At 36.9% G+C, this 17398-nt stretch overlaps 1 protein-coding gene and 1 pseudogene across 1 annotated transcript; both read left to right on the forward strand.

The window, feature by feature from the left end:
* The first annotated feature begins 11951 nt into the window (after nucleotides 1-11951).
* LOC113275097 (wall-associated receptor kinase 1-like) lies at nucleotides 11952-13307 on the forward strand. Its single transcript, XM_026524533.1, has 2 exons — nucleotides 11952-13018; nucleotides 13207-13307. Exons 1-2 carry the CDS (start codon nucleotides 12087-12089, stop codon nucleotides 13214-13216), a joined length of 942 nt encoding a protein of 313 aa, XP_026380318.1. The 5' UTR covers nucleotides 11952-12086; the 3' UTR covers nucleotides 13217-13307.
* A 74-nt stretch (nucleotides 13308-13381) lies between these two features.
* Nucleotides 13382-14807, forward strand: LOC113272304 (annotated as a pseudogene).
* The last annotated feature ends 2591 nt before the right edge of the window (nucleotides 14808-17398 follow it).

Consider the following 17398-nt stretch of genomic DNA (forward strand, 5'->3'; position numbering starts at 1 on the left):
ATGGTCTCCTCCACAATATCCTTTCATAAAGATTAATGTAGATGCAACCTGGAAGGATGAAGCGTCATGTGCAGCAGTTGCCAGAGACAGTAATCGGAATTGCGTGGGTGCAGCTAAAAGACTTGGTACTTCTGACAGTGTCGTTTATGCTGAATCAGATGGTTTCTTACTAGCAGCTGAGTTAGCATCTACCATGAACATAAGCTCTGTCATCATTGAAGGAGATAATGAAGTAGTGGTTAATTGCCTAAATGGGAAGACAAATAATCCCCCTTGGAGAATCTAGAAGATCAGAGCTGACATAAAAAGCTTACGGAACAACTTCAACAACAACACTTGTGAGCATGTACCAAAATTGGCTAATGTGGCAGCACATTCTCTTGCTGGTTTTGCACTCTCCCACAAAGTCCAAGATAGATGGATGAACTCAGATATTCCAGCTAACATAGCTACTCTTTGGACTGTAGCCCCTTGTTAGCTCTTTCTGTTCCTTTTGTATACCAAAAAAAAAGAAAGATATTCTCAGCATAATAAACCCACCCAACTCCAAAATTATTGAAAAAGTAACTCGACAATTTTAAAGATTCAGTATAACGGAGGAATAGATGAGTGGAAACTTCAAATTATGAAATAATTGATGCGTGGAAAATTCAAACTACCTAAGACTTGGAATCATTATTTTGATTTTGAAAATACATGCATCTAACATGCAACGACTATAATGGTTTGTATTTGCATGTAGAAAAATTAGTTTTATGAGATTCTCATTCTATTGTTTGTTCGTTTGTTTCAAGTCTTTTTGTTTTTTCAAATCTTGTTTGATTTGTGACGTCTGTGTTCGACTGGAATGGTTTGTATTTGCATCTAGAAAAATTGTGTACTTGTAGTTCTCAATCCTGTAGAGCTCTTCTACTAATCAGTTCTACTGTATGGATATGAACATTTGGAGATTTAACTCTTTTGGATAACCACTTTGCAGTAAAAATATTGTCCAAGGTTGCCAAACGTTATCATCAGCAACCTGTTTTGGATTATGAGGAGACTCTACAATAGCTAGGTCCAACACAGAAGCAGAATACATGACTCTAGCTCATAGTGCTGCAGAAATGGTTTGAATTTGCTACATACTACAGGATCTTCACTTCATTATTCCACAGATACCTAGGTTGGGCTGTGATAATATCAGTTCTCTATCTCTTGCAGCTAATCCTGTGATGCACTCAAGGATGAAGCATGTTCACTTGGACTATCACTTCATTAGAGAAGTAGTTCAGTCCAAATCTCTTGATGTGTTCTATGTTCATACCTTGGATCAGACTGCAGATATCTTTACCAAAGGCTTACATTGTCCCAGGTTTCTTGCTTTGAGAACCAAACTCAGGGTCACTTCACCCATGAGTTTGAGGGGGGATAAAGACAGTGCACTAAATCAGTGTGATGCAAAGGCGCATGATAATGGGTTATGAAGTGGTGCAGGTTAAGGAGATTATGCAGTGTAGGATAATGACTTTTACTATTAAGTGTCACACATGTTATTCATACGTGTGTCTATTTATTAGCTGTCGGTTACTGTTTTTAACGGTCTGTATAAAAGCCTGTCATAACAACCTTTGTCTGTAAGATGTTTTCTCTGAGAATAATCAATCTGTTTGATTGATTTCAATCACCATACCATTTTATTACATGCATCTAACATGCAACGACGGTAATGGTTTGTCTTTGTATGTAGAAGAATTAGCTTTATAAGATTCTCATTCGTATGCTTTAAATCTTTTTGTTTTCTCAAATCTTGTTTGATCTGTGACATCTGTGTTCGACTGCAATGGTTTGTATGTGAATGTAGAAAAATTGTGGACTTGTAGTTCTCTATCCTGTAGAGCTCTTCTACTAATCAATTCTACTGGATATGAACATTTGGAGACTGAACTCTTTTGGATAACCACTTTGCAGTAGAAATATTGTCCAAGGTTTATCGGTGTTAGAAGTTTAAAATGCCCATGAAATCGATAAGTATAGGGCTATGTCCAACCAACATGTCCTCTTCTCTTTGTGAGCACATCACATTAAAAATTATCTTCTTTACTAGGAAAAAATAATTGTGCATAGCATGACGCTCCTCTGACGGTCACACCCATCTGACGTCCTCTTCCATCTCATTCAAGAGTTGGTATATAATTCATATAGCCTGAAAGTCTTACTAAATGTTTATGTGGCAATCAACTTATCAAGGTGCTAATGCTTTTGGCTAACTAGCCGGAAAGCTATTCTTTGAGAGAAACATACATATCCCAGCCTGAAAGTTTTCCTACCTATGAAAGTTTCCGAGGACACAAATACTCAATATGCAAACAACTATGAGTGGAAAGATAAGGAAGATGCAAAGAAGTGGGCTCGATCACAAGGGTTGAAAAAGATGTGCATCATAGTCCAGAATAAACAAGTTACAACCACCACATTTCAAATGATTTGCGAGTGTAGTGGAAAGTATGAGAGCCATTGGAAAAAGGGTAGTGAGTATAAACCAAAAACCACAAGGAAGAAGGGACGTTATAATACGAAGAAATGCAAATGCCCATTTAAGCTTCAATTTAAATATAACGATGATAAGAAAGTGTGGTTTATGGTGAAAGTCGTCTCGGGTTATCATAATCATCCTATTTCGGAGAGTTTGATCAACCATCCTTATTCGTCAAGGCTCAACTCCTTAGAAAAGGAGTTAGTACACCTGTTTAGTAAAAAACGCACAAGACCTATTGATATTCTTAGTGGCGTGAAGGTGTTAAACCCCCAAAACTCATCCAAATTGGCAACTATCTATAACGAAAGAGAAAAATTTAGAAATGAGACACGACAAGGGAGAGTGCTTATGTAACAATTATTGTTTTTGTTTGAGGAGGCAAAGTACTCTACCGCCTATAACACGAATGAAAAAAAGGAAGTGGAATATCTTTTCATCGCGAATTCGGAATATGTACAATTGACAAGATGATTTCATAAAATTCTCTTTATGGATTGCACGTATAAAACTAACAAGTACAACATGCGGATATTGAACTTTGTTGGGAAAACATCTACCAAATCGATATTTACCGTTGCGTTTTGTTTCTTGAAAGACGAGACGAAAGAAAGTTATATGTCGCATTGCAAAAGGTGAAGTTATTGTATCAAGAAGGTTATACTCCAAAGGTGCTGATTACGGATAAGGAGCAACTATTGATGTGGGCCATACCACGTATTTTCCCCTACACGCGTCATTATCTTTGCACGTTTCATCTATGGAACAATGTGCAAACTAAATGTAAGAGGGTTATATGGCCAGCAAAGAAGACCGAGATGGAGAGGATTAAAAAACTACCGTTGGAGAAACAACAAGAAGGGAAAGATAAGTTTGAGATCAATGACAAAATAGCCGAGGTGCTTTGGGCGGATTTTCAAGATGACTGGGAACAAAAAATATGGTCGCTCACGGAAGAAGTTTATTTCCTAAGGGAGCGTTTTGTAATGAAAAAATGGTCAACCTACACGGATGTCATAACATATTGTGAAAGCTTATTGATTTGATTTTATTGTGGACCAACAAAAGCAAATTTTATTAATGCAAAGTGCTATACGAGGCCTATGAATGCGACAAAAATTTATTTAGTGGTTTTTAGGAAGTATTTTCCGCATCGGTAGAATATTATTCGGTTGTGAATGGTAAAAAGGTAAAAATCCATTTGTAAATCTTCCGTTCCGTTCTCATAATCATACAACTAAGAGGTCAGTCATCCATATATTAGGAGATATACTCACGTTATAATGATGAAAGGCATCTTATATATAATGATGAAAAAAAACTTGCACCATTTGTATTATGATTATTTTTCTAAGTTTTCAGTGAACGGAGTGCTAATGTTTCTCGTCGTATTAGCGATTGCAAAATTATGTTTCTTTTGCAGTGCTAAGATGCCGGAGGAAACTGAAACTGAAACAGAATAAGTAGGGATTGGAAAATTTACCCTCTTGAGATTCTCAACACACAAACTTAACACTTAGAGATTGGGAGTGGAGTTCTCTGTGATACGTCAATCTGTGGTCTTGATTTAAAGGTGAAAATTTAGAGAATGTCATTCATTTTAGCAAGATCACACTAGATGCTCCTTCTCCACTCCTAATATATCAATCGTCTCCCCAAACTAATTTTGTAACTCTAATACCTTAAGTTTATCATAGAGTTGGTATATTTTTGAAGAGCTTGTATGTTGGAACTGGAATCTTAACATGTGAATCAGTGAGAATAAAATGCACAGAACGCCCATTCACATAATGGAGGAGCTAGCCGATTGTAATTTCTTTTTTAAACTCCTAATTTGCTGGTTTGGACTTGAACATATCGTAAAAATTGGAATTTGTTTAAGAACCCCTAATCGGAAAGGTTGTAATAAATAATAAACCGGTGGTCCTACCTCACCGAATCTGACCCGTTCTTCAATTTTGTAAAACAAAATTTGTGAAAGCATTTGACAGACACAATGAGCTGAGCTAAATTCCTACTCTTGTCACGATATGTTTTTTTTTCTTTTTTTTTACTAAGAAGTCACTATCCAGTCCGCCATTGGCTCATTGCATGTTTTCCGGATGGTCCACCAAATTGCAAACGGACCCATATTTGTTTAGTCCTTTTCTTGCTCTTCTTATTAGGCCACTCCTGAAGACTGGCTTTGATATTCTCAGCATAATAAAACCCACTTAACTCCAAAATTATTGAGAAAGTAACTCCACAATTTTAAAGATTCAGTACAACGAAGGAATTGATGCGTGGAAAATTCAAACTACCTAAGACTTGGAATCATTATTTTGATTTCGAAAATACATGCTAAAGACAGTTCAATAAATCAGCGTGATGTAGAGGCGCATGATAATGAGTTATGAAGTGGTGCAGGTTAAGGAGATTATGCAGTGTAGGATAAGGACTTTTACTGTTAAGTGTCACACATGTTATTCATACGTGTGTCTCTTTATTAGCTGTCAGTTAATGTCTTTAACGGTCTGTATAAAAGCCTGTCATAACAGTCTTTGTCTGTAAGATGTTTTCTCTTAGAATACTCAATATGTTTGATTGATTTCAATCACCATTTCTACCATGTTATTATGTTATCAGATAGGTTAGGGTTACAAACCGCCATTGATCCTGCAACCTGAAGCTTCATCACACATCTCCGCTGCCTTTCTCCGGATCTTCAAGCTTCTCATTTGCTTTACTGGTGATCTTCGTTAATCAGAGACTTCATCTCTTCTTGTTTTCTGTTTCGAACATTAGCTATTTGGATCATAAGTTTTTTGATTCAATTCTCTACTTCAATCATTCTCCGTATATTTTTTTCAATTCACTTTCTTGAATTTGTTACTTCAATATCACAATTTTTTGTGATTTTTCTTTCAAATCTTGATCTTAATTCTCAGATCTACTTTTTCATTTCAAGCTTTTCTTGTTTTTCTAATGGAGAATCCCACTGCGACATCGTTTTCTCGAGTACAGCTAAGGGCGCACACGGTACGGTTCGGCTCGGTTCTTGCCGAGGCCGAGTACCTGTACCTCCCTAGGGTCGGTTCCAAGATTTTGGACCGGTACCGGTACCGTGTACCTCGGTTCCGGTACCATTCGGTACACGTTCGATTCCGGTACGGCTCCGGTACCGGTCGGTTCCTATGAATATGAAAACTCTGTAAAACAGAATATGAAAAGTGTCTAATCTCGGGTACTAAATTTGGAAAATTTTCATAGATCGACAAAACATAACAGAAAGCCAATAATTCAATTAAGCCCGCAGTCAAGAATTATTTCAACGGCACTTTGTCACTGTAAATTTGAGGAAAACCAAAGCTCTCATGACAATATTAGTCATAGAACAGTAAGGTTACAGAAGAATGCCTCTGTTTGAGAATATTTACTCAATATACAGGTACACATGTAGATTTACAAGCAGTCTGTCTCAAATTGAGACTTTCATGCGGATCTAGAAAGTCGACAAGATGCAAATGCAAATACAAAGCTTCTCACATTCGTAAATTGATTCTGAAACATTTTCTTGCAAATAAGAGCACATCACAGCTTCAACATCTTGTAAGTGGAAAGAGGAGGATGCATCTTGCTTTCATGGATGTAATGTCATTTATTTTGTCTGCAGGACTTGTTCTGTAAATGAAGGATACAAATACTAAATAATTATAAATATGAAACTTTACCAATTGAAGAAAATGATTTCGGTACCTATTTGAATTATCTAAGCAAGCGGTTTGTTCTCAAATTCAGGTTCAATGGGATGAGACAACTCCCATTCAAAGACCAGATAGAGTTTCACCATTGGAGATCGATCCCTTTGTTCCAACTGCACCTCCTCCGAACTTAATTCAGCCTGCAACAATAAAGAGCAAAAGATCCCGAACATCTGTTGATCTCCCAGTACTCGGTAGAACTCAAAATACTGATCTCAATCTCTGGTGTATCTAACATGCAGCAATGGCTAGAAACCCATCTATTGATCTCCCGAACATCTGTTGATCTCCTAGCATTAGGGTTCTATATATACCCCCTAATCTAACGGCTATTATTAGTTTACTACCCCTAAATCTAATGGCTAGAAATCGTCGGTACTTTCGGTCCGGACGGTACGGGACTTAGACAGGACCGTGTACCTGTACCTCCTCAGCCTCGGTTCTTATTTTTTGGACCAGTACCTGTACCTTGTACCTCGGTTCGGTCCAAAACCAAGTACGGTTCCACCGGTTCCGGTTCGGTCCGTCGGTCCGGCTCGGTTCTTGTGCACCCTTAAGTACAGCTTAATCAGATTATTAATAGTGTTACTCTGAAGTTAAAAGAGAAAAACTATTATATATGGAGGAATTTAATGAATCCTGTGATCCAAAGGTATAAGCTACAGAAATTTTTGAATGGTACATATCCATGTCCACCTCAATATACATCACCAAGAAATGAAGCTAATGGAGTTGAGAATCAGGCTTACTCATATTTAATTGAAGAATATTCCACCATCATTATGTGGATAAATTCTACAATATCTGAATCAATAATTCCTTACTTCTCTAGATGCACTACTTCTCATCAACTTTGGCTAAGTATTGAAGAAAGGTTCTCTCGAGCATCGTCAACACATTCAATTCAACTCAGAACAAAACTGTTGTCTATTACTCAAGGTGATAAATCAATTCCTGCACTTATCAATAAAATCAAAATTTTGTCTGATCAATTAGCTGCAGCTGGAGAAATAATTTCTGATAGGGAATTAGTGGTCATCATACTCAAAGCACTAAATTCTGAGTATATCCCATTTGCAACCTCTATGAGACACATAAATCCTCATATCACTAGTATAGAATTTCATAACAATCTTCTTAGTGAAGAGACTATGGTTAGTGAAAGACTCATGACTGCTAAACATGATCTAGATGCCAAAGCTTTTATGGAAAATAACTACAAAAGTTTTAGAGGATCTTCAAGCAGAGGAGGTTACAGGGGAAGACACTCACATGGTGGAAGGTACCCTAATCCAGCTATTTTCTCAAGAAACAGTTATGGAAGAGGTGGTGCATCTACTGAAACACAACCTTGTCAGATATGTCTCTCTAACAGTCATCAAGCACCTAACTGCATTCATAGATTTAACTTTTCTTACAAAGGAAGACCACCACCATCAAACCTCAGTGCAATGTTGGCAGCAACTGACATATTTGATAAAAAAGAATGGATTGTTGACAATGGAGCAAATAATCATATCACGTCTGATACTTCTGCTTTACATGAAGCATCTCCTTATGATGGCACTGAACTAATTCACACAGCAGATGGTAGAGGTATGTCCATTACTCATACTGGGTACACTAGTAGAACTGGTAATGATCATTCTTTCATGCTTAATGATATCCTTCTAGTCCCTCAAGCTTCACAAAATCTATTATCTGCTCATAAATTCACTTCTGATAATAATTGTTCTCTAACTCTTGATTCTCATGGCTTCTCTGTGAAGGATCAGACCTCTGGGAAGATACTTTTCCAAGGACCAAATAGAAATGGTTTATCCTATCAAATTCAATACAACTCATCATGCCTATACATCCACAATAAGTGACATAACTCTTCTTCACAAAAGATTTGGTCATCCTTCATTCCAGACAGTTCAGAAAATTTGTAAAATTTTACAACTTCCTAATGTCTCTAATAAACCATACTTCTGTAATGAATGCAAATTGTGCAGATCACAGAAATTGCCTTTTCAATTGTCCACTTCTGTATCTCAGAAACCATTAGAGTTGTTACATATTGATCTTTGGGGTCCTTGTTTTGTAGCTTCTGTGTCTGGCAGTCTGTACTATGCAAACATTATACATGAGCGCACTAAATATTGTTGGGTTATTCCTTTATGTTCCAAGTCTGAATTTAAACATGGTTTTATCTCTTTTGTTACTAGAATTGAGAAACTTCTTACTCATTCTGTAGTAACAATCAGAACTGACAATGGGGGTGAGTTTTTAAACTCATTTCTTGCTCAATATTGTCCATCTAGAGGCATAACAACTGAACTAAGTTGTTTCACACTCCTGAGCAGAATGGAGTTGCAGAGGTTAAGCACAAACATTTGCTAGGAATAACCAGAACACTTCTACTTCAAGCTGGTTTACCAAATTCATATTGGGTAGAAGCTCTTCACACAACCAACTATCTTGTAAATAGATTACCTACAAGAACTCTTGAGTTTCTATCTCCATTTGAAGTTCTTTTTCATAAACAGCCAGATTACAACTTTCTCAAAGTCTTTGGTTGTGCCTGCTTTCCATGGTTAAAACCATACACTTCAAATAAACTTGAACCTAGAAGTAAATTGTGTATTTTTCTAGGCTACAACTTGCAACATAAAGGATACAGATGCTTAGAGCCAATAACTGGTACTATTTACATTTCCAGACATGTTTCTTTTAATTAGACTTCTTTTCCTTATCAGCATATTGTCTCCTCTGCCTCACAACCCACTCCTACTCCTCCATCTATATCATTTACAGACTCCAGTCTTGCTCCTCAATTGTCCTCTTCTACTGCAGATCCATCACCCTCAAATAATTCTCTGCCCATAGTCAAGAATGATCATAACATGACTACTAGAGGTAAACATGGCATATATACTCCAAAGTCTTATTTTGCAACTAAGCATCCTCTGTAAACTTCTTTCATATGTCACATTCCTAGGAATTTTGTAGCTGCTAACAAAGTCAAAGAATGGAGAATCTCTTATGTAGAAGAGTATAATGCACTCATGGAAGCATGTACTTGGTCACTAGTACCACCAGATGCTGCAAAGAATGTAGTAGGGTGTAAGTGGGTTTTCAAACTTAAACACAATCCAGATGGGAGTATCAAAAACTTCAAGGCTAGATTGGTTGCCAAACGTTATCATCAGCAACCTGTTTTGGATTATGAGGAGACTCTACAATAGCTAGGTCCAACACAGAAGCAGAATACATGACTCTAGCTCATAGTGCTGCAGAAATGGTTTGAATTTGCTACATACTACAGGATCTTCACTTCATTATTCCACAGATACCTAGGTTGGGCTGTGATAATATCAGTTCTCTATCTCTTGCAGCTAATCCTGTGATGCACTCAAGGATGAAGCATGTTCACTTGGACTATCACTTCATTAGAGAATTAGTTCAGTCCAAATCTCTTGATGTGTTCTATGTTCATACCTTGGATCAGACTGCAGATATCTTTACCAAAGGCTTACATTGTCCCAGGTTTCTTGCTTTGAGAACCAAACTCAGGGTCACTTCACCCATGAGTTTGAGGGGGGATAAAGACAGTTCACTAAATCAGTGTGATGCAAAGGCGCATGATAATGGGTTATGAAGTGGTGCAGGTTAAGGAGATTATGCAGTGTAGGATAATGACTTTTACTATTAAGTGTCACACATGTTATTCATACGTGTGTCTATTTATTAGCTGTCGGTTACTGTTTTTAACGGTCTGTATAAAAGCCTGTCATAACAACCTTTGTCTGTAAGATGTTTTCTCTGAGAATAATCAATCTGTTTGATTGATTTCAATCACCATACCATTTTATTACATGCATCTAACATGCAACGACGGTAATGGTTTGTCTTTGTATGTAGAAGAATTAGCTTTATAAGATTCTCATTCGTATGCTTTAAATCTTTTTGTTTTCTCAAATCTTGTTTGATCTGTGACATCTGTGTTCGACTGCAATGGTTTGTATGTGAATGTAGAAAAATTTTGGACTTGTAGTTCTCTATCCTGTAGAGCTCTTCTACTAATCAATTCTACTGGATATGAACATTTGGAGACTGAACTCTTTTGGATAACCACTTTGCAGTAGAAATATTGTCCAAGGTTTATCGGTGTTAGAAGTTTAAAATGCCCATGAAATCGATAAGTATAGGGCTATGTCCAACCAACATGTCCTCTTCTCTTTGTGAGCACATCACATTAAAAATTCTCTTCTTTACCGGGAAAAAAAATTGTGCATAGCATGACGCTCCTCTGAGGGTCACACCCCTCTGACGCTCCTTTTCCATCTCATTTAAGAGTTGGTATATAATTCATATAGCCTGAAAGTCCTACTAAATGTTTATTTGGCAATGAACTTATGAAGGTGCTAATGCTGGCTAGCTAGCCGGAAAGCTATTCTTTGAGAGAAACATACATATCCCAGCCTGAAAGTTTTCCTTTGGGCTAAATTCTGGTTTTTCAGTAATAACCTTCCATATCTTACAAAAGAGTTGGAATTCATGTCTGTGGACATGGGATCCACATTGGTCACCAGGGCAGATGAATGGATTCCTCTGTACTATTGAAGTCGTGGTCTTCAACTTATGCTGTTAATAACGGCGAATAAACTTTTAAGAAGAGATAAGAATGTCTCTAGTGTATGTCGATTTTGTGAGGAAGACGATGAATCAAGTATGCATTTATTTTGTGGTTGTTGGAGAATTCGGAGTATATGGGACTATTTTATTGAAGGGTGCCAATTTGGATGGTCATACGACCCTAATGTCATTACAACTATGAAGACTTGGAAGTTTAATTTGGGAGACGAAAGACTTAGTCGAATATGGAATAACATCCAGGTTGTTATATGATGGTGTATATGGAAAGAGCGAAATGCAAGAACCTTCGATAACAAAAAGAAAATTTTGGTAAGCCTCATTAGAGATATCAAATTACAAGTGTTTTTTTGGGCCGAATCAAATGCAAAGATGTTGGGGCTTACGACAAATATGGTGATTTCTCTATGAGATTTATTATACCGGTCTCCGTCATAAATTATTATTATTTTTTATTTTTATTTGGGTAGCCGAATCCCCTTTCGGTTCCCCTTCTTTTGTTCGGTTGTAATCATTTGGTTAAGGTATCCCCTTAAGTGCCTTTCTTCAATAAATTTTTTATTTGACGGATCAAAAAAAAACTAGTGCCGGTAATAATATGACACCATTCCTTATGTAGGGATTGGTATTTCCATGTATAAGATATCAATCTATCCCCTTCGGTTTTTCTTTTTGGTTCTTATTATTATTATTATTAGTTTTCTTAAAAGTCTTGATTTGACCAAGAAAGACAAGACTGCTAATGGGGTGCCAATTTATTTGGGTGTGTACCAACCTAAAGGCAATTACTATTTTGTCTTATATATATTGTGGTACACCCCCAGCAATTCCGTACCCCTATTAGTAATTTTGAAGAAAGATACCATTGCTTGATTTTTGAACTTTAAGAACAGGCCTTTTTTTCTCAAGGTCTTGCTTACCTAACATCTTATGAAGTTTTACTATTCTCTCTGGCTAGTTTTTAGCCATTCAAATTGTGTGGAGGAAAATTGAGCTGTCATGAATTATTGTAGTAGTACAATAATGAATGATTGAGCTGGAATTAGTGAGTAGCAGCAGTAGATATGAATCCCCAATAGGTTGGATATATAAACTGGAGACTGGGTTCCAGACAGTAGAGAAATCAAAACCTTATGATCCATATCTACCTTAGCCAGCAAAATAAAATGTAAATCCATATCCTAGCTAAAATCATGTTTCAACAACAACTGCTGTTAATCCAACTCTCCTGCTGGTTAACATTATTAGTATCATTCGTTGCTGCATTTGGCGACACAAAGCGAGGAGATTGCCAAGCTAAGTGCGGTGATGTTAGTATTCCTTACCCGTTCGGTATAACTGTTGGAGGTGATGATGATTCTCGAGGAGCAGGAGGTTGCTCCATTCATGGAGTTGGGTATGGCTATAGCGTCAACTGTAATACTTCTTATCACCCTCCAAGGCCCTTTATTGGCATAAGTAATAATCTTGAAATATTGGGTATATCAGAAACCGAAATTCACTTAAAAACCCTTCCAGATATCTTATGTTACAATAGGTCTGGTGATCTGGTGTTGAATGTATCGAGTGACTACATGGATTTGTTTGAGATCTCGTTTACGTTCTCAGCCACAAAGAACAGATTATTCTCTCTTGGGTGTGGAAGTTTAGGGTTTACCAACGGTTACAAGCGGTTTGATCAGATTAAGTCCACTTCCTCCTCGTGTATTTCATGGTGTGACAGTATGGAAGACGTGAATGAAGAAGCTTGTGACGGTGGTGGGTGCTGCCAGGTTAGCCACGCGAAGGGGCTAAAACAAATTGAGGCTGAATTGATATGGGATCCTAATACTACTGCCACAAACTTGTTATCCTTCAACCCTTGCACTTACACATTTGTAGCTGATCATGAACAGTTCACGTTCTCTGCATCGAGTCTTATGTCTGCACCGGACAGAGATATTCCTATCGCTGTTGATTGGGCAATAGGGAATATGACATGTGAAGAATCACAAAAAGATCCGACCACTTTCGCATGCCAAAAAACCACTTACTGTAACAATTCAGACAACAATCCCGGGTATCGCTGCACTTGCCTTGAAGGTTACAGGGGGAACCCTTATCTTAGTCCTGGATGCACGGGTATGTGAGTATCTCTCTAGATGAATAACTAATGGATCACATAATACAAAAAATCTTTATTTTCTACATGCCTTCCTAATAGTTGGAGTTCCATCATCGTAGTTGTGCCATTAATTCATTCAAATCTATATTGTTTGCAATTCTATAAAAGAGCTAACGTATGGACGACTGTGCATGGGTGCTACGTTGCAGAGGTGAATGAATGTGAGGATCAAAACAACAATCCCTGTGCAGGGATATGCATCAATACGAACGGAAGCTTCAGTTGTGCATGTCCAAAGGGCAGTCATGGAGATGGGACGAAAAATGGGACACGCTGCACTAGAGATACTGAACAATTTCCACTGATAACGGTTACTCTTGGTACATGATCTCCTCTATTTGGTGCATCGTTCCGTCTTATATCTGAAACACGAATTAATTCATATCGTAAATGCTTGCAGGTATCGGTTTGGGGTTCTTATTTATAATAATAGCAAGTTCTTGGATACACTCTATAAGAAAAGAAAATCATTCAAACAGAGAGAACAATACTTTCGGCAAAATGGTGGTTCGCTACTAAAACGGCAATTGATTTTAAATGAAGGTGGCGTAGAAACTTCAAAAATCTTTACAGCGAAAGAGCTAAAATCAGCAACCAGCAATTATGATGAGAGTCTAGTTCTTGGTAGAGGAGGCTTTGGAACTGTTTACAAGGGAACCTTATCTGATGGTCGTGTAATCGCCATTAAGAAGTCAAAAGTAGTTGACCATACTCAAAATGAAGAATTTATAAATGAGGTTGTTATTTTAACTCAGGTAAACCATCCGAACGTGGTAAAGCTCTTGGGGTGTTGTCTGGAAGTCCAAGCTCCTTTGTTAGTTTATGAATACGTTTCTAATGGCACCCTCTTCCAACACCTCCATTCCGGACCTGACGTGCCTTCCATTTCATGGGAAAGCCGTTTGAAAATAGCAGTAGAAACTTCTAGTGCTCTTTCTTATTTACACTCAGAAGCTTCCATACCAATAATTCATAGAGATGTTAAATCCGCCAACATATTATTAGATGAAAATTACATCGCAAAAGTTGCTGACTAGCATCAAGATTGATTCCTTTGGACCAAACAGAATTAGCCACAGTAGTGCAGGGGACCAGAGGATACATGGATCCAGAGTACTTCAATACAAGTCAGCTGACAGAAAAGAGCGACGTCTATAGCTTTGGCGTGGTTCTTCTTGAACTCTTGACAGGAAAACAACCCATTTTTGAAGAGAGGCCTGGAGAACTAAGAAATCTTGCTGCATACTTTCTTTCTTCAATGAGAGAGGACAGACAGTTCCAGTTTCTTGAGGCTCGAGTTGTAAAAGAGGCGACAAAGGAACAAATTGTTGCAGTTGCCGATCTTACCAAGAGATGCCTTAACTGGATGGGTGATAAAAGGCCAACAATGAAACAAGTAACAGCTGAGCTAGAGAGTTTGAGAGGGGCTGAGAATGGTGCATGGGCTTGTCAACCAAATCATGAAACAAAACTAGTCTCACCGACTGAACCAAAAGACCTCTATACGGCTGATCCACTTCTCTACTCCACATTTAGTGTTGATTCTGGGCAATATAGTTTGGGTGCAGGTATACCGGCCTCGATGAATATCCCTAGATGATTGTGTAATGTTGGTTATCGCGTATTGTGCTGTTCTTAAGAGTTGTACTCTATTTGGTATTTGTTGTTTTTGGCTTTGGTTGTAATCTCTTGGCTTACTTGTGGCAAGTATTCTAATATATTACGAGCATTACTTTTGTCGATCAAAAAACTGTTTGATGTTGCTTAGTCCGAGAGAGTGAGATCTTGTGATACATGACAAATTCATGTTTATTAGTGCCGATAGCAGAACCATATTCAAAATACTCTGGCTTCTTCCTAAACAGTGAACTCCTCGTCCAAACACCAGTGACTGGAAGTAAAAACTAAGAACGAAAATGTCACTTACTATATCTAAGAAAACGAATTGCGTTTAATTGCTTAAAAATAAAACATACGGAAAAGAAAAAAAAATGACTTTCAGTCTATTGGGATTGAATCAAGATACCAACAATTTAACTTGATTTTTTTTTGACAACAATTTAACTTGATTTAGTCCGAAGGAACTCCATGAGTTCTGTTGCTGTTGGAACAATTGCTGAATTATGCCTGCAAAATAATCACACAAAAAAACAAACAAAATATTGTTATGGCTGAGTCGCGGACTAGGTCGCTTTCTTTAAGACGTTTCGCGGCTCTGTCCAAGATTTTGCAATCAGTTTTTCCATATCGCGTCGTCCTCAGGATAAAACAGCCGAGTTTAATATTTCTTTCACAATCACTCTTGCACCGTGAGGAATGTGATACTACTACACTTCATTATTGCTCAGAATCTCTTATAGAAAACAAATAATGTTCACAAATTGTTTTCTTTCACAAAAATATTTCCTTTGAAAACAAAAAACATAAAGAAGAACTCAACTCTCTCAATTTATTTTTTCCAACCAAAATCTCTCTTTATAATAAAAGGTTTTAACATAATTTAATCAAATATAATTATGGTGTAGTTAACACCATTAACTCCACAATATGAAACCATGAAAGTTATAATGGTGTGTTGTTAATATCATTAAAAGCAGAAATATGAAACCATCAAATTAATTATAGCAAAAATTAATTACTTTTAATAAAGACTAAATTTACAAATAAAAAACATATTTATTGGGATAAAATATTTTAAAAATATATTCCCAACAATCCCCCACTTATATTTTTAAAACATTAAGCAAGAACGTACAGAGTTGTGCATAAGCAAAGGTGTCTCGCGACTTGAACATTTACGTAGTGTTAATAGGCTCTCTTAAAATCTGACCATAAAGTGAACATAAGTCTTGAACTCTAGGAGATAAAAAGATGACTCAACACACACGACTATACTAGTGTAAAGTCTAAAGCCAGCACATTACGGCCCTGCGCTTGTATCCCAGTTTAATGAATGATCTAGAGAACTGCCCATATTCTCATAGAAAGCGGCCACACTTTCACATTCATATAGGTGAGTCTATCAAGAGTACTCCTGAATGTACCCCACTCTAAATAGAGATATAAACATCACTAAGAGTTTAAAATTTTAAAATTAAAAATTAAACTCAACCTTTACTCTTTTCAGGATGTCATGCCGTGGGATGAATTCAAAAGCATGATTCTCGCATTTCCATATCACCTATGACTTCGTCTAGTCCTTTGAACCTATTTCTAGGTTGGGTATCCATCATAGATGACTCAATCTCAATAGGCATCAACCTCATCCCTAAGATGTATTCACATCTTTTTATCAATCCTTTCGTCAAAGGACCAATGGAAACTCGTTTCAGACACTATATAATCCATATTCTCATAAAATCAACTCTTGTAGTTGTCGTTACGTTCTCAATTCATGCAATAGCCGCGATACTATCACATTTGATTAATATGTCTGTTCCTCTATCTATTATAGGATCAAATCGCTCCATCCCTTAAAGGATTCAACTGAAAAGATGTTCAATCAGCTTCGCAACATTCTTAAAGGATTGCGGTAACCATTTAGATAATGTATTTCTAGGCGTATGATGTGTTTGAAACACCTCATAACTTTCTCAATATTTAACCAATTTTCCATATTAGGATTGGTAAATCTGAATATAAAACCCCCACTATGGAAGCAATATATTACACCCCCACTACAAAAAATACTTATATATATATAGTCAATCACGTAGCAAAGAAGCATACTGAGCTACCATACTCATGTCTAGTGCAATCACACACAATCTCAAAAGCATTAGCACTAAACCAAATGAGTGAAAACTTGTTTACAGTTAGACTATATATATTTCTGTTTCTTTTAAAAATTCTGTTTTCAACAATTGTTCCAACAATTTTAAGACGTTTCGCGGCTCTGCCCAAGATCGTGGAAGCAGTTCTTCCATGTTGCGTCGTCCCCAGGATAAAACAGCCGAGTTCAATATCTCTTTCACAATCACTCTTGCACCGTGAGGAATGTGATACTACACTTCATTCTTTCTCAGAATCTCTTATAGAAAACAAATGATGTTCAGAGATTGTTTTCTTTCACAAAAATATTTCCTTTGAAAACAAAAAACATAAAGAACAACTCAACTCTCTCAATTTATTTTTTCCAACCAAAATCTCTCTTTATATTAAAAGGTTTTAACATAATTTAATCAAATATAATTATGGTGTAGTTAACACCATTAACTCCACAATATGAAACCCTGAAAGTTATAATGGTGTGTTGTTAACTCCATTAAAAGCAGAAATATGAAACGGTCAAATTAATTATAGCAAAAATTAATTACTTTTAATAAAGACTAAATTTATAAA

This window comes from Papaver somniferum, chromosome 4 (genome assembly GCF_003573695.1).
Source record: "Papaver somniferum cultivar HN1 chromosome 4, ASM357369v1, whole genome shotgun sequence".
NCBI classification, from domain to species: Eukaryota; Viridiplantae; Streptophyta; class Magnoliopsida; order Ranunculales; family Papaveraceae; genus Papaver; species Papaver somniferum.